Source organism: Ictalurus furcatus, chromosome 20 (assembly GCF_023375685.1).
Source record: "Ictalurus furcatus strain D&B chromosome 20, Billie_1.0, whole genome shotgun sequence".
NCBI classification, from domain to species: Eukaryota; Metazoa; Chordata; class Actinopteri; order Siluriformes; family Ictaluridae; genus Ictalurus; species Ictalurus furcatus.
This window is the reverse complement of record NC_071274.1, coordinates 20,060,385-20,084,234: the sequence shown is the minus strand read 5'-3', so window position 1 is coordinate 20,084,234 and position 23,850 is coordinate 20,060,385. Positions and strand designations below refer to the sequence as shown.

The following is a 23,850-nucleotide window of genomic DNA, read 5'->3' as shown; positions in this document are numbered from 1 at the left end:
GTATACGGGGAAATTGATAGTTTTCTCAGTGACTGACGTTTCCCAGGTCCTGTAGTTGCAAAACGAACCCAAATAACACCCATCCATCACCATGCTTCACAGCTGGTATGAGGTGTTTGTGGTGATACTCTGTGTTTGGTTTTTCACCCAAGCATGATGCTGTGCATGACGACCAAACATCTCCACCTTGGTCTCATCAGTCCAAAGGATATTGAAGACGCTCCATTTGTAAACAGACCTTCTCACTGTACAATGGTGAATTTCAAATCGTTTGGAGATGGCCTTATAACCCTTCCCAAATTAATGAGCAGCAACAGTTGCTTCACTGAAGGTCATGGCTGATGTCCTTTCTTCTTGGGACGATGTAGACAAACACACGAGTGCTCCAGAACAGCAAACTGCCAAAAGTTCTGCTTTTATAGATTTAAGCACACTTCTTAATAATTAATTAATCTTGTGCATTTCATTAGTAACACCTGGCTGCTAATTACTCTCTTAATGATTGTGGAAGTGTAAAGGGTGTTCTTATTTTTCACCCACATGGTTTCTGAATGCTGGTTTACGTTTTGATTTTCGAAATCTGTTGTGTTTTTTTTTTTTTTTGTCCCCTGAGATTATTTGTTTGTTTATAGAAGTTGGTGAGGACCACACAACTGATATTTAGGCCCTGATAAATAAAAACATAGAATTGAAGGCGGGTGTACTTTTTCATGATACGTATGACACACCATATGTTGGGTATTACTTACTATTTAGGTGTTTTTTTTTGGAGGTGGGGGGGCATTTTGGACATGACTAAAAACATATAAGCAACTCATTTTTTCCACAAGATCTATGTTTCAGTCTTACACAGAGCCCAAACAAAACATTTTGGACCCTTGACAGCTGTCACCAAAATAACCCCACGTAGCTGCTTATTTTGCACATCAGGTAGAGTTGGTTCTGTCCATATTTGCTTAGAAATTTCTTCAAAAAAATGAACCAAATAAGCACCAAATAAGAATTCAAAAATCTTAAACTCCGGTGCATCAAGATGAATGTATTGAGCAAATTAGGAAAATACAGTAGAGAGGGGAAATAATGTACTGCCACCTAAACATTTGTCATATTTTATTAAATATTCATTAAACACATAATCACAAGCATTTTATTTGACATTTTATTCGGTCTTTTAAGCATTTTAAATACAGGCTAAATAAAATACAGAATTTACTCATGATGTTGCACATGATTTTTTTTTGAAAATCATGAAAATGAAAATATTGACAGGTCTTCAACTCCAACCCAAGCCCTCTGTTCAAACTCTGTATGGTCTATGGGTTGACTTTTATGGCAAAGGTGTGTAGGTGCAGGCTAATCTCTGGGCTGGAGAAATGAAAGCAGAAGACATGTAGAAATGAAGAAACTAGTGAGATCGGTCAAATGTCCCACAGTTTCACAGTTTATCTAAAGTGTAATGAATATGTATAATATATAGTGCATGAATATTATAAGCATAGAAACACTTTACAAACACTATAAGTAATATATATATATATATATATATATATATATATATATATATATATATATATATATATACATATATATATATATATATATATATATATATATATATATATATATATATATATATATATTGGTTCTGTACAAATCATTTTTTTTTATAGTACATGATATCAGAACAATTAAGTATCCAAACAAATTGGTATTGAAACAAATATATATTACATGGAAAGGTTTGATTTCAATCCTTAAGGTAATGATTGCGAAAAGGTCCTTGTATTAAAAATATTTCACTGAACAGATGCAGAATAAGATAAATCAAAATGCAAAATATCTGAGGAAACGTGAAAGCTCGCGGGCACTTTTAGCTGCTTTCCTACTATAAAGGAACTCCTGCAAGATCGGCTAGTATGTGGTAATTTCCTCCCCATTTGAATAAATCAGATGGCTGTGGCGTCTGTCATAAGGTTTATCGTCTTTCTTGCAGAGATTCTTCAGTGCATTCTTTAGGTGATCTCTGAACTTGACCCCCATAAAGACATAAAACACTGGATTTAGGCAGCAGTGAGAGAACGCCACCAGTCGGGAAACCTGAAAAACGTAATCCACCATGGTGCTGACGTGACACTCGTTCAATGGCGAGATTTCAAATGATATCAGAGAACTGAGAAACATGGACACATTGTATGGCGCCCAACCCAAGTAAAAAGTCACCACAATGCAGAGGATCAGCTTCACGGTTTTGGGACGGGTGTGTGACATGGGTCTGAGCAGGCGCCCAAGAATTCGAATGTAGCAGAAAGCAATGGTGAAGAAGGCAATGAGAAAGAAGATGTTTTGAATGTAAACGCCAACCTGCTTCCAAATGATTTCATTATAATCGCAGTAAGCCCGGACCCTGTCAGGATCGGTCAGGACCTCAGTGAAGATGAAATGAGGGGTCGCAACACAGAAGCTCAGGATCCAGATAAATGCAGAAATCCCGACTGAATAGTATGCGAATCTGTTCCATAACATAGACAGTGGGTGCACAACGGCCATGTAGCGATGCACGGTCATAACTACGAGAAAGATGAGGCTGCTGTAGTAGCCCAGGTAGAAGATGAAGCTCACTGACTTGCAGACAGCTATTCCAAATATCCAGCCAAAGATGAGGTCAGAGGCCCAGAAGGGCAGACCGAAGGTAAAGATCAGGTCAGAGATGGCCAGGTTCAAAAGGAATGCATTGGTCAGGGATTTCAGACTTTCATATTTAATCAACACCCATATGACCAATGCATTGCCCACACAGCTGAGCATCGTGACCATCGCAAAAAAGATTGGGGTGACCACTGATCCAAACAGCATCAGTTCGGTCTTGTTGCACGACGTGTCATTATAATCATAATTATAATCACCGGATGCCAAGGAATCGTTTTCGTCGATGCTCATGTCCAGGCTAAAAGAAGTAATAAAATATATATTATTACAAAACAGAAAATATACAGAAGAAATAGTACTTCTATTAAGTACTGAAAAATAATTAACAATTCTGTCCAGCTTGGTATTTTTCCACTGCTTTTCTTCAGAAGACAAACAGCCATCAATCCAAACTTCACAATTTTGCATTTACTGATTTCATCATACAAAGCAAACTCCCAGAAACAACAAATAAAGACATTTTATTTATTTATTTATTTATTTATTCATATTTCCTGCATTGTACATTCTACCTTGTTCATTTAATTTCCATACCTTAAGTCAGAGCTCCAAGGTGTTCTCAAAAAGAGCAGTTGATTTAGCGATTATGGATCCTGCAGGACGTCTAATACTGCTTTTATTCCTTTTTGAAACTTTATCAGAAATACCTGGTTCCCATTAGATTATATACCATGCAAACCACCCATTTCTCAGATGTGAACTCGTGATTTTTTTTTTTTGATTTTTTTTTAAAAAACAAAACAGACCAAGCAGGTGAGTTTTGAATAGTTATACAAGTTTGCTAAACACGTAAAAGCTGAAAAATTCAAAAGCGGATTTTAAATGCGAGGTTTTGTGTGATTTCTTGTAGCAGACCCTTGCATTGTAATAGAACCCCAAATTAAAAACTAAATGCAGTCTGGAACACTGTCCTCCATATTTTCCTCCCAATTAATTTTTCTGCAGTTTCTCTATATTTATTGATAGGGGATTATCTCTTCTGTCTGTGGGGAGATAGTGTGGTTTACTAACTGCGTGAGGGCAAGAGCACTACCTCTTTCTGAATTTCTATATATAATCAGACTCCGAAATGTAACTTGATATCAGATTTATATTAGATTTGTTGGATTAGGGCTGAAGGGTAGGAAGGTAGATGTCCAGAAACTATATTGATGTTCATATTATTTTTCAGTCAGCCAATCATGTGGCAGCAGTGGAATAGAAAAATCCTGCAGATACAGGTCGAGAGCTTCAGTTCATGTTCACATCATACACCAGAAGACTTTGACCATTGCATGGTTGTTGATACCAGATAGGCTAGTTTGAGTATTTCAGAAATAGCTGATACCATAAAAGACTCTAGAGTTTACACAGACTGGTGCGCAAAGCAAAAATGGAGCACCACAACATTCAGTGAGCATAAGTTCTGCAGGCAGAAACAACTTGCTGATGAGAGAGACAGAGAGAGAGAGAGAGAGAGAGAGAGAGAGAGAGAGAGAGAGCACAACAGCAGAAGACAACATCGGGTTACACTCCTGTCAGACAATAACAGGTATCTGAGGATAGAGTGGGCACAGACTCATCAAAACTGGACAAATGGCGCCTGGTCTTTCTCCATTCTTCAACTGTCCAGTTTCATGTGGATGACTGCTTGAGAGATCAAAAACACTCGGGTGTAATATATCCATCCATCCATCCATCTTCTATACCGCTTATCCTTTTCAGGGTCACGGGGAAACCTGGAGCTTATTACGGGGAGCATCGGGCACAAGGCAGGGTACACCCTGGACAGGGTGCCGATCCATCGCAGGGCGGGTGTAATATATAAGTAAAGTAAAATATAAATAGAAACACATCAGTTAAATGTTTTGTAAGAATTTCTAGACGTGTCAATTATTATAAAATTATTAAATGAAATTATTTAGGCTACACAAAGCCTTTTTTTTTCCATAACTCTTTTAATCCATTGTTACCAAGGGTGGTAATAATTCTGGAGTCACCGGTGTGCTGTGGAAATGTCCTATCCATAAGTCATACTGTATGACTATATCAACCATCTTGATAAAAACAACAAAAAATATTAATATGGGCTCTACGCCCTACCCCCACCCAAATACCCCCCAACCCCCCAACCACATACCCCCCACCAAACAGTTTTCATACTGTGTGGTTTCAGTGACATTTTCAGTAGGGAATTGAAAAAGCTTTTTTTTGAGACGATGACCTTTTTTTTTTTTTTTTTAAATTTTGTACTAAGAAAAATGAATTCATGAAATCTACTACATGGATCCACAAGCATGCAGGCCTTATGTATTGTAGGGAGCATTACATCAGTAATATTTAGTAAAGCCCAAAAAATATATGTATACTCGATTATATTACAGATATGTGAGTTAAAACTGAGTAACTTTTAGGTTTTTTTAATTATTATTATTTACAAAACATTTTATTCATGAACTCTCAGAGTTCTAGCCATAAACAACTTTGATACACTTCTATTTAGCCTGTAATCTCAGCTAGCCTCCTGTCACAAGACCTTATTTACCTCGTCAATACGGCGAAACCGAACTTGCTAGACCGCTCGCTCGATTCTTGTCTCTGATTGGTTGAGCGGACTGTCGATCATCCTCATCTCCCACCCACTGCAAGACAGTTTTACTTGTTCTATCCTGTAAATAAATCGATATGGAGGATATCATCTTTCCTTTCGGAAGTACAGTATGTGTATACACTTGTTTTTACAGCAAATGTCCCTGTTCTTTTATCGATTCAATTCTTAACTTAATTAAAAAGAGGTTTATGCTTAGCGTGGGTACAGTGAACATTTTTAATGTTTGTTCAGGGATATTACGAGCAGGTGTGGTGCTCCATCAAAGCGAAAGAGTTTCTTTTTTTTAAGAACTTATTTTTCCGTGATGTTCTTCTTCACAAACAGGTGCTTTTCATCATCAACAAGACGTCGTAATAAAATCAAACGAATCTAAATCTAAATCTGTTTTGATTTACGAACTGGGCATTTCCCTGATCTTCCCAATCACCGGTCTGTTATGGGAAGCACGAGCCGGTGACGTAGCAATACGCTCTTTTTCTTTAAACTTTATTGGTTCAATAATATCACATACACAATTTTTGTAACTACGGGTCAGTCTTTTTAATAGTATTCTTGGTAAGGTTATTTATTGAATAAGTAGCTGATAAATTGACATTTTTTCATAATAAATAATAAATGCTTTATGCACACAAAGCTGTTAAATGAACGCTAGACTGCTGTGAGCTGAGGGAGAGACTTATGGAGGGGTTTCCTGCTGGTCTGATCTGTTGAAGTTAGACCTTTAACAGCTACAAAGCAAATAAACAATAGAGCTTTGGGAGTTTTTAATTCCTAAATAGTCATTATATTTAATAGTAAATAACAAAATATGCTTATCCAAGACGTGAATCGTAAATCGTACTTTTTGAACACCCCTACAATGGGTCGTACCATTTCTAAATGGGGCAGTGGTGGCTTAGAGGTTAAAGGGTTCAAGCCCCAGGACTGCCAAGCTGCCACTGTCGGGCCCTTAAGCAAGGCCCTTACCCCTCTCTGCTCCAAGGGAACTGTATCATGGCTGACCCTGCACTCTGACTCCAACTTCCTAACATGCTGGGGTATGCGGAAAAAAAGAAGAAGAAGAATTTCACAGTGCTGTAATGTATATGTGAACAATAAAGACTCATTAATCGTTGGTAGTGTGTCAAGATCGGCTCATACGTAAAAATCTATTTATATTAAGTGTATATAAATAATATATAACAAACATCTATCTATCTATCTGTCTGTTTATTTGTTTATTTATTGATGTATTTGATTACTTACTTACTTATTTATTTGAATCCAATTATACGTACACCGATCAGCCGTAACATTAAAACCACCTGCCTAATATTGTGTAGGTCCCCGTTGTGCCTCCAAAACAGCTCTGACCCGTCGAGGCATGGACTCTAGAAGACCTCTGAAGGTGTGCTGTGGTATCTTACACCAAGTTGTTAGCAGCAGATCCTGTAGGTTGTGAGGTGGGGCCTACATGGATTGGACTGTTTTGTCCAGCAGATCCCACAGACGCTCGATCGGATTGAGATCTGGGGAATTTGGAGGCCGAGTCAACACCTTGAACTCTTTGTTGTGTTCCTCAAACTGTTCCTGAAACATTTTGGCAGTGTGGCATGGCGCATTATCCTGCTGAAGGAGGCCAGTGCTTTTAGGGAAAACCGTTGCCATGAAGGAGTGTACTTGGTCTGCAGTAAAGTTTAGGTAGGTGGTACGTGTCAGAGTAACATCCACATCAATTCCAGGACCCAAGGTTTTCCAGCAGAACATTTTTCCAGCATTAACTTTCCCAAAAATTTGTACTACAGTAGCTCTTCTGTGGGAACGGACCAGACGGGCTAGCCTTCTCTCCCCACGTTCATCAGTGAGCCTTGGGCGCTCATGACCCTGACACCGGTTCACTGGTTTTCCTTCCTTGGATCACTTTTGGTAGGTATTAACCACTGCATCCCGTGAAACACCCCACAAGACCCCACAAGTCTTGGAGATGCTCTGACCCAGTCTACTTGCTGCCTAATACTGTATATCCCACTCCTTAACAGGTCCCAGTGTAAGAAGATAATCAATATTATTCGCGTCACCCATCAGTGGTTTTAATGCTATGGCTGATCGATGTATGTGTGTATTTTATGTATGTGTAATTTGCCTTTATCACAGGTTCCCTAGACACAGCACACAGTATGATGACCGTGTAACCCGCCTTCATCTTCCTGATTCACCATGGCGTCTGTAACAGTTGGTGAAAATCAGCTCCAGAGGATAATCAGAGATCTTCATGGTATCCAAATACATCTAACACACACACACACACACACACACATCATATACGATGTCTTACGATTTCCTCCGTGTTTCGCCACGTATCTAAATCGACATCTCTAGAGGCAGTGGTAGCGGTGTAGTGCAACACCCATCATCCACACCAACCACACATTTTAACTACGCCACAGTTATCCCGATAATTTGTTTTGCATTTGCGCCTCGGTGATCACGCATGTGGAATGATTTGCTTGTGCAGACTCGGTTGCTGAATTGACCAAGGAGCACGTGGAGAGTGGAGAACCCATCACAGACGACAGCCCCAGCCTCCACAAGTTCTCCTACAAGCTGGAATACTTACTGCAAGTACGTTTTACGTCATTATCAGCGATGATATATCGCGCCGTTCTCTATTTCTATTTCATGCGTCCTTACATGTGAACTACATTTTTATTTTCCAGTTTGACCAGAAAGAGAAAACCACTTTTCTGGGCAGTAGGAAAGACTACTGGGACTATTTCTGTGATTGCTTGGCCAAGAACAAAGGGACTAACGATGGCATCCGCTTTGTCAAGTCTATCTCAGAGGTATTCTTTATATATATATATATATATATATATATATTGAATTACAACAAGTCACCTTTGCATTACATTAAAGAAGAATTTCAAATCCTGTTAGAAGCGTGCGTGTTATCCGTCCGCTGCGACGTGACATCTGCCGTCCATATGCTGTTTAATTTAGCCACTTTTTGCGTAGTCTTGCCATCTGCTGTGCCTTGAGGTGACATGCTCAGAGTAGACAGTAAACAGCCAAGTCAGGACAAAGCATTTAACCTGTAATGCTGTGGAGATTATCGTTTCGTTTTGGGTTTCTGTTTGTAATCACGGCCCATGTTCGTTGTTTCGCTAGTTTGGTCTCGAGGTTGAAGAGAATAAAAGACATTCCATTCAGACGCTAATGAATATGGACTTGTTTTATGTGCTGCAGCTGAAGACATCTCTGGGAAAAGGCCGAGCCTTTATCCGCTACTGCCTGGTGCACCAACGACTGGCGGACACTCTTCAGCAATGTCTGATGAACCAGAGAGTCACTTGGTAGGAGAACAGGAAGTATAAGCGCTCACGATCAGAACATGTTTAGCAGCAAGTAGAGAATGGTACGTGACTGTAAACCATGTGACCATCATTTTGGCTGAAGGTAACTCAAAAGATCCTGATGGCAGACGATCCTGTTTAAGTTGCTGGTGCTGTTTCAATGCGTCACCGATGAACAAGCATATGACTGTGTGTCTCATCATAATCATACACTACATTATTAGACCACACGTTATGTAGTAAACTGTCATTACTAATGAGAATGACTAATGAGCGTGCGACACATCATGGCAGTGAATCACCAGAACAACCTCGACAGGACTAGCCCTCAGGCGGCTCCGCCAGTTCCTCATTATTACGTGCAACAAGAATCAAATAAGCAAATGTCATATATTTAAGTAGTTTTAGAACGTCTGTTATTTATAATGCATAATATTTTGCTAAATTTTCCTTTTTTAACCCACCGCGCTCTCTCTCTCTCTCTCTCTCTCTCTATATATACATATATATATATATATATACATATATATATATATACATACACACAAACGCACAAAATTAGGTCTTGTGTGTTCTCTTTTAGTAAATAGCACCTAATTAATTTCTCTTAGCGTATGCAGCAGTATCGTGCACGTCTCATCTGTTCCAGTAGTACACTCTTCCTTGTGCATACTGCTTAGTAACACGTAGTGTTGTGGTATGCTTTTTTTGGCCACAGATCGTTGTCGTAGTAACAAGAAATACAGTTTCCGTGGCTGCTAAATGCTATTATACGGTAGTATATAAATAATATGTACTTCAGATGACGTAATATTTTGACACACTATTCGAGATGTCATTGGAAACACAAGAAGTCAGACGGATTAACACCTGCAGTATCGGTGCACATTCTTGTCCGTGCTCGTCCGTGTTTGTCCATGCACGGTGTAAACACTGTACTCTACAGGCTTGTGTCTGCGTAAGTAAACAGGCACTTTAAACTGCAGTTTAAACCAGAACCACAAGTTCCAGTAAACCAGAACCCATTATTTAGTGTGTAAGCTCACTGAAGTGAACTGAAATTTAAGATGACAAAACAGAGACTCAGAATGGAGAAACGTGCCACATCCGTAAGAGTACGCTGGGAAAGAAAGACACAGATAAAAGGAAGTAATGCATTACCAGTTAATGTTTGGTGCCAATAAATTAGGCATTAACATTACAGCATTAACATGTATGACCAAAATGGTTATTTTAATTGCATTTGTAGTGATCATATTTTAAATGTTTAAAGGTTGTGTTTAATAATAATTCACCCCCCCCCCACCCCCCCAAGAAAACAAACAAAAAAAACATCTGCTGTAATGTGTACCTATTGCATAGTGGTAGAGGTTGGTACTTAAAAAATAACATATATATATGTGTGTAATATATATGTATAAAATATGTATAATATTTATATATATTTTAGATCTCCATTCTCAACCACACAGCAAGTTGCAAGTTCTTCCTCTTGTGTAAGCTTGAGTTGCTAAACTCTGTAGAGAAAGAACAGTCCAGCACTTGCCTTGTTTTCTTATTTATTTCGCTCGGCTCAGTTTTACTTCTGCCTGACATTTTAGGAGAATTTTCTCTTCCTCTCTTGGTATAAATGTGTCCTGTTTACAAGGAGACCGTTTCTTTTTTTTTTTTTTTAAACCTAGCATTTGGAAGTTGTCGGGTTTTATTTTCGTACCAGCTTTCATTTCCATCCAATGACTCCGGTCCTCTTTTATTTTTCCATGCAGTGACTGGTACTACGCCCGCAGTCCTTTTCTGAAGTCCCACCTCACCGTCGACATCGTCAATCACCTGTACGAGCTGAACGAGATCCAGTTTGACGTGGCGTCCAGGGGATATGATCTGGACTCCGAGTGGCCCACCTTTGCCAGGTTGTCCAGGACGTTTTCTGGTCTAAACGTAACGCAAAAAGATCTTACACGTACTGTAGACCAGGGGTTATCCTCTCTATTTTTCATCCACCAGCCAGCACTTCTGGCTATCTGCCCTCTTACACATGCATGAGCTCCCAGACACGCATGATTGGCTAGGGTTGCTGTGATTGACAGAGGAGAGAGAGTACGCCAACCCTCCCACCCAGAAAGCACAGCTAGTTTTGCTTCCTTGGCTCCCGAGATTGTCGGGATTCGAACTCAGTACACTAATTCGAATGCTTGAAAATATACAGATATACACACCTCTCTCTCTCACTCTCTCTCTCTCTCTCTGCCTCTCTGCGACACCTTCAGTGTCAGAAAAAATAAGAGACATTCTGTCGCTTCTATCGTTCCGAGTGATCATTTTAAATCAAAATCAGACGTCAGTCGTGAGACGTCATGAATATGCTAATTTGTCACAATGACGTCATGAATATGCTAATTAGCGTGTGACATAATCTAGCGATATTGAGCGACTTTCTATTGAAAGTCGTCGGAAACAGTGCTCCTGTCACTCACCTGGAGTACAGGGTGTCCCAAAGTCTCCTTACATAGGGGAAATTAACACTTTTTATAAAAAAAAAAATCAAAATGTAACTTTATTTACAAACCATCCGCTACAAGATTGCTATTTCTTTGTAAACACACATGGAGTCATCTCTCCCAGCTTTGGCTCACGGTTTGGTAACAGTGTTTGAGCGCGTGTAATGCGCTCGCCATGTTTCCTGTAAAAAGACCATCACAACCTTGCGACAGCGTCCCGATCCAGCCATGAGAATGATTTTAATACGTTCTTCTTTTGTCAAAGGCTTTCTTAAAGGCTGTCTGAAAATGAATTTTTGTTTTAAATAAGTATGAAAAATTTTGGAAGACATTTTGCTAAGAAATCTTAATTTCCCCTACATATGGAGACTTTTGGGACACCCTGGGTATTGACGTTCTGGTGAAGATACAGCAATGCCTGGGCAGTGCAAATTTAGTCCGGCATGGCTGCAAACGGCACCAAAAAAAAAATTATAGTGTGTTATTATTATTAGTAATAGTAGTAGTAGTAGAAGTATTATTTTTTAATTATCTTTTGTGGAAGAAATAAAGAATATGTTTGTATGACATCTCTTGTATAGTCCTTGAAAATAAAAAGCATCTGTGCGAACTCTGTCTGAGGATGTGGTTTGGCTAGACTCTCGCACTGCGTTTAAAGCTGCTAAATCCTGTTACATCAGTTTTCACTCCGCTCAGCACCTCTTTCCTGTTTATTTCACCTCAGTAAGAAAAAACATCTTGCCTGATTCTCAATACTTCCTCTTGTGGTAATCCACCAACATGCAACCGTTCATGAATTTCTATCGCTCTCACCAAGCATGTCAGAGTCGCCTCATTTATTATCAACATTGCCTAAAAAAATACCATGCCTATTTATGATTTCTCGCATGCACAGTATAATTAGGGCTCATCTCAGGTCATACACTCAAGCAATAAAGCTTAGCGAATACCAAACTTTCGTGCGTGCATGTCACGGCTCATTAGAATACAGACGCACCAACGGTTTTTGTGCTGAAGCACATGTAAGAAATTTAATAATGTGGAATATTAACAAATAGAATCGCAAGCTAGCGATGAATTGAAACCCATGGGATTGGTTTCTATTTAGCGAAGGCATTTTCTGATGGTGGTGATATTCGGGAAAGCCGACGATTGCATGGAAGTCCTGTTTCAGGACTATACCTGATCATTTGGGCCAAGAGTGTTTAACACTCCTACTCACGTCCTCTTCAAATTGTTCTTGTAGCCCAAAACACTTGCGCAAGTATTACATTTGTGCATCTTGTTTGCCGCTCTAACACGGGCGATAAGTATGACTCACATCTTATAGTCAATATATTAGTATTGTTTTTGGGAGTGGAGATTACAGCTTTAAAAAAATGGTACTCTCCCTAAAACACGCTCGTTCCAAATGGCACAATGTGTGACGTCCTCCCAGGAAACAAAATATGTCGCATTTTTTAACACGATGATGTATGTCTTTGGTGTTTGTAGGAGAACTGTGGGATCAGCAGCGTCAGGTGCCCACGTGTGGAGACCTCCCAGCCGCTGCTCCAGTGTCAACAGCCTTGTCAGCAACTACTCGCAGGTCTCCACCCATTCTGTGCTAATACCAATTAGGAATGTCTTATAACGTTTCCTGAGGGATCAAGAGAGCGTCTAGCTCTCATATGCATGTTAAAATACCACTTTCTAGTCCTTTTTCCGGTGTCCTCTTAGCCTCCTAGTTGAGCATTCAGTTTAAGCAGTTTAAGGTTGTTCAAGACTGATGCTTTCAAACTAATTCCTAACAATATGGACTTGTATTAGTCAAATGAAGTGTGTCCTGAATCCCTGTAGCACTGGTTTTTCTTTTTGTAGCAAGTGCAGGACTTTCTCCCAGGCCCAGAGTTGAGCACCAGTTTTCAAGCAGACCTTGGAGAACTAGGAGAACACTCTTGTTCTGTAGATGACCTGCGTGTTGAACTCGACCAGTCAGAGCTACGGAAACAACAACTTCAAGAGCAGGTTCATCTGCTTACCGACGAAGCCGCAGAATTAAAGCAGGAGGTTGCTGATCTCCAAGTGAAGCTACATGCTGCTGAGAGTGCCAGTCGAAAGTCATGCAAGGAGGAAGCAGGGACGGCAACAAAGGAGTTACGCGATCAAAAGGATGAAGTGGAGAAGCTGGAAGCCGGGCGCAAAGCCGAGGATTGGGCAAAGCAGGCTGAAAGATTGGCCCGAGAACTCAAGGCTCAGGGGGAAAAGTTGAAAGATAGTGAAGAGACGCTCGCCAGGCTCCGCACGTCTAGCGAGAAGGAAAGAACCGTTGCAATCCAGCAGGCTGATGAGCTCCAAGCGACTGTCAGTCGCCTCAGTGAGGCGCTGTCTTTGAAAGAGCAGGAGGCAAAGAATTTGCATACCCAGCTGCAGAACATGCAAAGCTCACTGCAAGATAGAGTCCTACAGCTAGAGGAGGTGAAGAAGAACGCACAGCTTGAGCGGGAGGAGCTCCAACAAAAGAGTGGCAGTCTAAAGGAAGCACTAGATACTCAGATTATATCACTGCAGGAGCAGTTGAAAGCAAAGGAGATCAAGCTCTCGATCAGCACTCAGAAGATCCAGCAGTTAGAAAACCAGAGCCTGGAAAGCCAGAGCAAGATGCTGGAGGAGTACAAGATCCAGTGCTTCAGCTTAATGGAGATCAATGCAAAGTTGGTCAGTACAGTAAAGAGGAGCGAGGAAAGCAACAAGGAGCTGGCTCAGAGCAAAGATGCTCTGGAAAGAGAACTGACCTCTCTGAAAGCCTCCAAGAAGCAGATCATGGCCAGGCTGGGTTCAGCTGGGCTTACAGTGGAGGAGAGAGAGAAGATGTTTGTGGAGGAGAACCAGTGTCTTGAGGAGAACACCCAGAAATCCCAGGTGAACACTGAGGCCAGTATGAAGGAGAGACATGGAGAGCTAGATAATGGACCAAGCTCCAGGGAGAACAAGAAAGTGTCTGACCAAGAATTAAAAGATGTTCAAAATGAAGAGCTGACTACACAGACAGATCCCAGGAAGGATCTCTACCTAATAAAGCACTCTGAAACTGGAGAAGCAGCTTCTAGACTAGCTCTAGCTGAAGCCCAACTAGACTTAAACATGAAGGAGGTCTCCAGGCTCCAGGAAGAGGTTGTCGATCTTCGAGCCCGGCTCCAAGTAACCTCAGAAGAGAGGATGAAGATCCAAGCTTTGCAGGAGGTGACTGAGGCCTCCAGGGCAGACCTTTGTGCTCAGACTGACCAGCTTCAATCCCAGGTGGAGGACCTGAACCGCCGGCACATTGAGGAGCTTCTGCATTGTAAGGAGAAGGAGGAGGAACTGGAAAAGAAGTGGGATACTGAGGCCCAGGCTCGAGCCAACCTACAGACCGAGTTGGACTCCATGAGGGAAGAGCTTCATGTGCTGAAGAGACAGAACAATGCCCTGGGCCTGGAGAATGAAGAGGCTAGAGAGGCCCTTCACAGAGCCAACACTGAGACTGCAGAGTTGGGCATCCAAGTGTGTATGCTTACCGGGCAGAACGAAGAGGCAAGGTTGCGCTGTGAGGAACTCTCAGCCAAGCTGCAGGAGCAGCTGGTGGTACAGAATGACACACAGACCCTCAACGACTCTGTGGAGAGCCTAAAAAAAGACAACGCTCGCCTCCAAGAGGAGCTGAAACAAGCAGAGGGTATCAGGAAAGCCAAGGAGGAACTCCAACAGAGGCTTGAAGGGGCGCAGGAGGAGGCCAGGAGCTTGCGGAAAGGCAACCAAAAAGAGCTCAGTGCTCTTCGGCTTCAGCTGAGCGAGGCAACCACAAACCACCAAAACCAGATGAAGGTTGTTATCTTGTACGATCTTTCATCTTCGGAATGCAACTCTAGAAACAACTGCACAGATCTGACGTATTTTCCATGTTTGCAGGTTTTGAATGAGGAGCTGCTGGGCACAAAGTCTCAGATGGAAGGAGAGCAGAAAAACATGTCAGCCCTGGAGACCAGACTGGCAGAGCTTGAGGTAGGTTTTCTCCTGGGATGTTGCCCAGAGCAACCACATCTGCTGCTGTTTAACTTGTACTTTTGATATGCATAAGCAGGGGCAGTATATCCACACAACCTGAACGCTCACAGAAACGTAGAAATCCCTCACATAGGTTTGAAATGAATCTCATGGTGGAGTCGCACAATTAATTACATTTTACTTGTGTTCAAGATTTTGGTTTTCTTTATTAAATAAACATAATGAGCATTAATCTTAATGAGCCTGACTTCAGGTTTACCTGACTGTTTTAGTACATATTTTGTCCTTTCTTTCTTTCTGTCGTTCTTTTTTTTTTTTTGTCTTTTTTCAGTCTTTTTCTTTCTTTCTTTGTCTTCTTTCTTTCTTTTTCAGTCTTTCTGACTTCTTTGTCTTTTTCAGTCTCTCTTTTTATTTTTTATTTTTTTCTTTCATTCATTCTTTCTTTCTGTCTTCAGTTTTTCTTTCTTCCTCTGTTATTTCTTAATTTCTTTGTGTTCTTTCTTTCTTTTTAAGTCTTTTTTACTTTTCTGTCTTTTCAGTCTCTTTTTCTTTCTTTTTCTTCTTTCTTTGACTTTCTTTCTCTTTCTTTCTTTCTTTCTTAGTCTTTCTTTCTTTTTCTTTCTTTTTTCTGTCTCTTTCTTTCTTTATTCATTTCTTTCCTTCCTTCCTTCTTTCTTCCCTTTTTCTTTGTCTTCTTTCTTTCTTCCTTTCTTTGCCTTTCTTTCTTTCTTTGTCTTCTTTCTTTCTGTCTTTCTTTCTTTTTCAGTATTTCTTAATTTTTTAAATCTTTTTTCAGTCTCTTTTTTCTTTCTTTCTTTTTTTCTTTCTTTCGTTTTTTCTTTCTTTCTTTCCTTCTTTCTTTCTTTGTTTCTTTCTTTTATTTTTGTTGTATCAGTTTGCACAGTGACACTAGCCACTCCTGGGCTTTTGTGAGCTCATGTGTGCAGATACAGTAGTACACATCTAGTGTGTGGAGGTATACTTTTGTGTGTATTTTGTGTGTTAAGGCCAACATCACCAGCCACAGTGAGACACTTGAGGAGAAAAATGCCTGCATTGCCAAATTAGACACGTTGCTTCTGCAGAAAGAGGAACAGCTCAACCAAATACAAAGTGACCTGGCAAAGTGAGTCAATTTACGCATTTACACAAGGTTAAAATTTAGGAATTTCTGTGGTGAGGTCTAGACGTGTGATTTTCTGTTTGTGTCAGGGCTCAGGAAGAACTTACTCTCACCCAAAAAGCCTGTCAGGACCTGAGTGAGAACCTGCGCAGAACGCTCATGGAGAAGGAGACATGCGATCTCAGATCATCTGCAGAGATAGACGATCTTTACCGCACGAAAAGGAACCTGGAGGAAAGACTTATCGAGCTTATTCGGTACTCATGTCTTCCTGCAATGTCCTTTCAAAAATCTACATCCTTAATTTAAAAAAAATGAAGGAACAAGATGTATATTTTCCCCAAACAGCTGTAATACTGAACACAGCTTTGAGTGAGTATGGCAGATGTATGCAGACGTGTGTTAATGTGTGCTTTGGCGCCCCCTGCAGGGAGAAAGATGCACTGTGGCAGAAATCAGACGCTCTGGAGTTTGAACAGAAGCTGAGAGCCGAGGAGCAGTCGGACCGAGAGCTTACGTACTGCTCTGAGTGTCACACACAGTTCAGCTGGTGGCTCCGCCGACACACCTGCAGGTAAGAACACTGTCACCGTCAGGGCCCGTGCTCTGTCACCAACAGGGCCCGTGCTCGCTCTGTCTCCATCATGGCCCACGCTCTGTCTCCATCAGGGCCCGTGCTCGCTCTGTCACCATCAGGGCCCGCGCTCGCTCTGTCTCCATCAGTGCCCGCGCTCGCTCTGTCTCCATCAGGGCCCGCGCTCGCTCTGTCTCCATCAGGGCCCGCGCTCGCTCTGTCTCCATCAGGGCCCGCGCTCGCTCTGTCTCCATCAGTGCCCGCGCTCGCTCTGTCTCCATCAGTGCCCGCGCTCGCTCTGTCTCCATCAGGGCCCGCGCTCGCTCTGTCTCCATCAGGGCCCGCGCTCGCTCTGTCTCCATCAGGGCCCGCGCTCGCTCTGTCTCCATCAGGGCCCGCGCTCGCTCTGTCACCATCAGGGCCCGCGCTCGCTCTGTCTCCATCAGGGCCCGCGCTCTGTCTCCATCAGGGCCCGCGCTCTGTCTCCATCAGGGCCCGTGCTCTGTCTCCATCAGGGCCCGCGCTCTGTCTCCATCAGGGCCCGTGCTCGCTCTGTCACCATCAGGGCCCGCGCTCGCTCTGTCTCCATCAGGGCCCGCACTCGCTCTGTCTCCATCAGGGCCCGCGCTCTATCAGGGCAAAGCTCCACACGTTTACACTCAGCATGTGTTTTACTGCAGCTCATTTCCCTACCATTGTCTTTTTTTCCTCCTTTTTCTTTTTGAGTGTTTTTAAATGAGTACGAACTACCTTCTGTCTTTATTATAGAAACTAATTCTGTCCTTTCTTTCTTTCCTTCTTTCTTTCTGTCTGTTTATTTCTTTTATATTCTGTCTGTCTCTCAGTCTCTCTTTCTGTATATCTTTTTCTTTCTTCGCCTGTCTGTCTGTTTCTTCTTTCAGTCTGTTTTTCTGTATGTTTTTTTCTTTCTTTCTTACTTTCTTTCTTACTTTGTTTCTTTCTGTTTATTTCTTACTGTGTGTCCTTTTCAGTCTGTCTTTTTCTTTCTTTCTTTCTGCTTATCTCTTTCTTTCTGTCGGTTTCTTTCTGACCGTGTGTCCTTTTTCTGTCTGTCTTTTTCTTTTCCTTTCTTTCTGTCTTTCTGTCTGTAGGTTTCTTTCTTTCTTTCTTTCTTTCTGCTTGTCTCTTTCTTTCTGTCTGTTTCTTGCTTACTCTGTGTCCGTTTCTGTCTCTTTCTTTCTTGCTTGCTTGCTTTCTTTCTCTCTCTGTAGTTTTTATTTGTTATGTGGGAGATTTTTTCTGTGTTTAATCCAGCAATTTATAATGAATTTCATTAGGCTGATGCTGGACTGCAGCTGAACCCCGCTATTTCACATGTTGCTATTCTCAAATTGGAAATTAGTGCAATAATTAAAAGTAAACTTGGCATGTAACATGTGACCCCAGTATCTCTTGTGCATAATTTGTGTGTGTGTGTGTGTGTGTCTCAGGCTGTGCGGTCGGCCTTTTTGCTACTACTGCTGCAGTCACACAGTGAGCAGCCAGCAGGGCGGCGTCAGAGAGCGCTGCTGTAAGGACTGTTACACTCGGCATGGTGCAGCAGAGCGTCACCCTCAGGAGGAGCTCGGAAGTCCGTCTCGGCCGTCATACAGCCCACTGTGCTCCACTCCCACCAGAGCCTCCATGCCCAGTGTCACAGGTCAGAGGTCAAACGTGTTTAATTGGTCCACGTCACTTGCTTTTACACATGCTGAGGAGCATTTTATCAGCAAGTTCACCAATCTCTAATTAAAATGATAGACATTATAAAATAAAAACGTTGACCATAATGTGCCAACAAATCTGACAGTGACGCCGCCAAACAGGAAGTGAGGCTGTATCTCAGCAACGATCTTGTATACAGACACAAATCTTGGTAGGCACCTTCAGAACCAAGACCTGAAGCTAGACATCAAATTTTGTGCCAGTGCCAGTTATTGATCAAAAGTTACAATAACATGCTGAAAATGCTTGTATCTAACTGCCATTTTGGCTCCTCCTCCAAATCTTCACATCATCTTGAGACTTGTCTGAACAAAAATTCTCAAAGGAACTCTGATATACTCTGATATTTGATCTCAAAGGAACTCTCAAAACTGTTCTCACATAACGCGTTGAAAAATGTGTGAAACTACAAATCATTCTTGAATCCCGTTGCCTATAGTTACGGCCCTGCTTTCCAGTGATTGCTTATGCAACATCTGTAGCGCGTCTTAAGTTATTTCAACTATTTAACTGTTTCATTACATTTCAGTCATCTCACACGTATCATTTCAACTAAACAGAAAACTTCTATCTATCAAATGCCCTTATACCACAGCGCCGTTGAATTCTCTATTCTGATTGGTCTGAAGCTGTGGAATAGTTTTCTCAGAGAGAGAGAAAAAAGTTTACTCAGAGATCGAAAGCGAGAGGGGCTGGAGACGCACTTGCTGTTTATCGCTGCTACGTTGTAAGTAATAGCAAGAAATGACTTGATTTGTGGATGTTCCAGAACATTAAATATACTATGAACTATAAACGGAAATATACATAGAACGTATTCCTTGCTTATTCCTTCAAAGGAATTGAAATAAATCTTTTCTTAATCAAAGTTACTTTCAGTGGGAAGTATAATCACAATCATCCATCCATCCATCTTCTATAGCGCTTTATCCTTTTCAGGGTCACGGGGAAACCTGGAGCCTATCCCAGGGAGCATCGGGCACAAGGCGGGGTACACCCTGGACAGGGTGCCAATCCATCGCAGGGCACAATCACGTACACATTCACACACTACGGACACTTTAGGACACGCCAATCAGCCTACCATGCATGTCTTTGGACTGGGGGAGGAAACCGGAGTACCCGGAGGAAACCCCCGCAGCACGGGGAGAACATGCAAACTCCGCACACACAGGGCCACGGTGGGAATCGAACCTCCGCCCCTGGAGGTGTGAGGCGAACGTACTAACCACTAATCCAAATCGTTTGTGAGATTTGTGATTTAACGTGCCAGAGTTTCTAAAATCTAAACGGAGGCTTTATCAAGGCTTCTCAGTTAATTAGGTTTAATTAATTGAGGCAAAAATGATCATCTGTGAATGTGAACGGCGCAGCGACATGCTCCAAAGCAAACTGATTTCATCAGCGGCAGTGCGCAACTGTGTGTTCTTCAGACAATATTGCCTCTATTAGGGTGAAAATGTGGCAAGAACGACACAGTAATCAGCGGAAAACCTGCTTAATCTGTTAGCCCCGGGATCTGGGATTAATCAGTTTAAAAGTCTGTAATGAGCCATAATGTGACGTGTTCTCTCTCTCTCTCTCTCTCTTTCTCTCTCGCTCTCTCTCGGCTGCACAGTTGCACCGCAGTCCCCAAGGTCAGACGACGCGGCGTTCGATATCATCACAGACGAGGAAGTGAACTGCATTTACGACAACGAGACGCTGCCCTACACCACAGCTCTGTCTCCAGGAAGTGGACATCAAGGAACGCATGAGATGTGAGTCCCACACACACGCACACACACGCACGGGTTATTTCTCCGTGTTTTCGCAAATTATCTCAAATATCCCCAAATTATTTCCATTAGCTGCCTTTTTGTGCAACAATGATGCACTGCATGAAGCGTTCAGGTTACTATGGAAACTGCCGTCTTTTTCCACCTCCAAAACAACATCCAATTACACTATAAAGTATTCAAAATAATATTCCGATGTACTCTTTAATACAGTATTAGTTGGCAATTTTCCCTTTCAGACATTTTTCCAAATGCAAAACCTTTTCTTTCTTTTTTTTTTTCTCTCTCTCCAATTTTTTATTTTCTTTGCAAAAATTGAACACATGCATTAAAACCTCTTTTAACTAGATTACTGAGGAAATGCAATCCAGTACTGATGAGTAATTATCTGACTAACGCGGTCATTTTATATTTGACGTCTTTTATATTTCTTTCGTAAATGTAGCCGAGCTATTGTAGGCTACGGCAAAAGTGATTGGTTTACTTGTTTTCAAAAATTTTTATTAAAAGGACAAATAGAAATATACACTTAATCGAGGGCTGATTTAATGCATTTGTCTGATTATGTACCGTGAAACAACTGGAAATTGCATTTTACGAAAAGCTGTACAAACTCTGAATAAAGTAATAATCTAACTAAGCAATAAAAGTTTTTCATTTCATTATTTTCTATAACAGCATGCACTGGAAAGTTTTATTCCTCTTGTACTTCAGCAGTTTGCCAACACTTAAGATTTCTCATTGATTAAAGAACGGCGTGTCATACTTCTTGTCGACGTATAGTTACATTTAACCTTGTGTACTGTATGTTACGTCTTATTATAGTGGCTAAAGACAGTCGTTTTTATTGCGTGATTGTGTAGATGTATTTTATACGCAAAATACAAGCAGTGCATTTCGAGCCAGCGCTTTCTTCAGAGACATCACTCGTGTGTTGTTTGTTGTGTTTGTTTGTTTTTGTAGTAGCAGCAGTACGAGCGGTGGCGACCTCACTGCAGACGAGTCGGAGGAGCTGCCGAGCTCGGTGCAGGACGCAGAGATCTGCCTGCTCAAGTCTGGAGAAGTCACGTACGTACACGCTACCGACAATGCAGCCCGGAACACACACTAGCTTATCAGATCTATTATTAACGAACAGCCTGAGAGGTGCAGAGGCGTCTCTGCGAGGGGACTCTGACTCATATATGTGTATCTGTGTTATTTGCAGTGCACTGTTTGGTATTTTTCCATGAATGCAGCTATTTTACTTGAGGAAAGACTTGTTATTGTTCTCGGATACACTATCAGAGGGTCATGTGATCTGTTTATGCTCTTTTATACACTATCAGAAGGTCATGTGATCAGTGTGTGCTTTTGTATACACTATCAGAGGGTCATGTGATCAGTGTATGCTCTTGTATACACTATCAGAAGGTCTGTCATCTATTGGCTGTCACTAGGTCATATGATCCATGTGTACTCTACTGCAGGCAGTCCGTGCCGTTCAACGTGGAGGAGATCTCCAACTTCGGCCAGGAGTCCAGAGAACTCTTCATAAAGTCGAGCTGCTACAGTCTCATCCCCATCACCATGGTTACCGCTGGACCCACCATCAGCTGGGTGTTTTCCTCTACGCCAAAGAGCATCTCCTTTAGTGTGGTGTACAAAGAGAGCAAAGACACACCACTGGAGCAGGCCAAGGTAACACACACACACACACACACACACACACACACTCATTAATAATGGTATGCTAAAACTTTAAGTGATTACGTTTATTACTCTTTAACTCTCTCTGGCAGGTTCTGATCCCTTTAACCAGGTGTAACTCTCACAAGGATGCAATCCAAGGCCAGGTGAAAGCTCGCAACCCCGGAGAATACACGCTGATCTTCGACAACTCCTTCTCCAGGTCTGCGTTCTACCTACGTTCACGTCATTGTAGGTGATTATCTGAACACAGCCCCGTCTGACTGCGATCCGTTTCCTCACGCAGGTTCATCTCGAAAAAAGTGCTGTACAAACTGAGCATGGAGCAGACGGTCGTCTACGATGGCAGCGACTGACCGTGAAAACAGGGAAGCACTCGTCATACACACTTCTGTCTGTCTGGCTGTAGAGACTCCTGGTGAACGAGTGGACCGAAGAGTTATCGAGCCTTTTGTGTTTCCCGGACAGTTTATTTTCTCAGTGAAAATCCAACCTCATGTCGAGAGCACAACACACTACTGATAGGACACGTGATTATTTCAAGCGAATCAGCTTCACAAGGTATTACAGAAATATAATTTTTTTTTCCTGATACGTGGATTGTCTTCACAGGACGGTTAGTTTTTAAATATATATATTTTGTTAGTACAGAAAGCACTTCTCTAGTCACATGACCAATCGAAGCGAATAGGATAGACCGACCGGAGACGACGTGCGCCGCAGACTCTTCAGCGCTTTTAAATATTTAGATTTGAGCCATGTTACAGGAAAGTAAGTCTGCGATTCTAAAACGAAATCTATTTTTACACACTTCACGATGAACATGCAGACGGAATAGACTATTAAACTATACGCAGATGAGATTTTTCGAGTCAGAGAGCTATTTACGATGGTTTTAATTCATCCCGTTGAAATAAAACATTTCTCACACTAAAATAATGCTGCGTCGGACAGAAAGTCTTACGTGCACAGGCGTGTTTATGAGAGCACAAGCTTCAAATTAATTTAAATTGATTTTTTATTTTTTTTTTTTAATCTGACAGCACAAACGTTCCGCCTCGTTATCTGAGAACAGCGCTTCGGCACGTTTGAAGGTTTTCGCGAGCGTCTCGGAGCGATTACGCATACACCGAGACGAGCTGTACGCATGACCGGACCGAGCACAAGCACAGCATAATCATCTGACGGTCACGTTTTTACAGCTCGCCGCGCGTTTCCGTTCCGCTGACGCGACGAGAAATTTTATACGCAATCTCTTCGCTGCTCTGTATTTAAACCAGACTCCTGAATTGTAAGTCAGTGAGCCGAACCAAGTTGAACCCAGTGCACGATGAAATTATTATTATTATTTAAGCTGGGTTGTTGTAACAGGATGATTTCTACTGAGGAGAATTAAAGGGGTGGGTTGAGAAATCAAATGTTTAGTGTACGACATACGCATTTGTAGTTTAGCACCGTAGCTATAAGGCTAACGGAAGACTCTCGCACAAAACGTTTGCCGTAATCTCAAACCCAAATTTTCCTGTACGTACTTTAAATTACCGAGCTTTAAGTAAAGTTGTCTGTGAATGATCCGGAAAATGTTTTAAAACGATTTCATTGACACCGATTTTCTTTGTGTTGACGTGTGCGCCGTGATAAATGCCAAGCGAGTGTATGGAACAGCTAGTTTACATTTAGCCCCGCCCATAAAACTCCATAAAAGGCAAAGCTCACAGAGCTGAAAACAACAAAATGAGCTCTAAACAGATGAGCTATTCCTTCTTTTACAGGGCGCCATTTCTTTTCTTTCTTGAATATCTACTCTGATTT

The 23,850-nt window shown here is 41.7% G+C and overlaps 2 protein-coding genes across 3 annotated transcripts; one reads left to right on the top strand and one right to left on the bottom strand.

The window, feature by feature from the left end:
• Positions 1-1,654: 1,654 nt before the first annotated feature.
• On the bottom strand, positions 1,655-6,348 carry xcr1b.1 (chemokine (C motif) receptor 1b, duplicate 1). The gene is made up of 4 exons (XM_053651515.1): positions 5,537-6,348; positions 5,231-5,354; positions 3,241-4,469; positions 1,655-2,944 (listed from the first exon to the last, which is right to left on the bottom strand). The coding sequence occupies exon 4, from the start codon at positions 2,935-2,937 to the stop codon at positions 1,912-1,914; it is 1,026 nt and encodes a 341-aa protein (XP_053507490.1). The 5' UTR covers positions 2,938-2,944; positions 3,241-4,469; positions 5,231-5,354; positions 5,537-6,348; the 3' UTR covers positions 1,655-1,911.
• fyco1b (FYVE and coiled-coil domain autophagy adaptor 1b) lies at positions 5,324-22,546 on the top strand. 2 transcript variants are annotated; one of them, XM_053651513.1, is made up of 18 exons: positions 5,324-5,403; positions 7,430-7,550; positions 7,791-7,897; positions 7,993-8,118; positions 8,522-8,628; positions 10,395-10,538; positions 12,621-12,714; positions 12,987-14,969; positions 15,054-15,146; positions 16,157-16,275; positions 16,362-16,529; positions 16,703-16,846; positions 18,298-18,506; positions 20,190-20,331; positions 21,313-21,417; positions 21,819-22,029; positions 22,131-22,240; positions 22,325-22,546. In XM_053651513.1, exons 2-18 carry the CDS (start codon positions 7,493-7,495, stop codon positions 22,392-22,394), a joined length of 3,990 nt encoding a protein of 1,329 aa, XP_053507488.1. In that variant the 5' UTR covers positions 5,324-5,403; positions 7,430-7,492; the 3' UTR covers positions 22,395-22,546. The 2 variants fall into 2 exon arrangements, with proteins under 2 accessions (XP_053507488.1, XP_053507489.1); XM_053651514.1 differs by having other exon boundaries at positions 5,357-5,398.
• The last annotated feature ends 1,304 nt before the right edge of the window (positions 22,547-23,850 follow it).

Excerpts from the sequence above, each read along its gene's own strand:
- xcr1b.1 (XM_053651515.1), bottom strand. The coding sequence starts at position 2,937 with ATGAGCATCGACGAAAACGATTCCTTGGCATCCGGTGATTATAATTAT.
- fyco1b (XM_053651513.1), top strand. The coding sequence starts at position 7,493 with ATGGCGTCTGTAACAGTTGGTGAAAATCAGCTCCAGAGGATAATCAGA. Across the intron at positions 8,629-10,394 it reads ATGAACCAGAGAGTCACTTG|TGACTGGTACTACGCCCGCA; the intron begins GTAGGAGAACAG and ends TTTTCCATGCAG. Across the intron at positions 20,332-21,312 it reads CATCAAGGAACGCATGAGAT|TAGCAGCAGTACGAGCGGTG; the intron begins GTGAGTCCCACA and ends TTGTTTTTGTAG.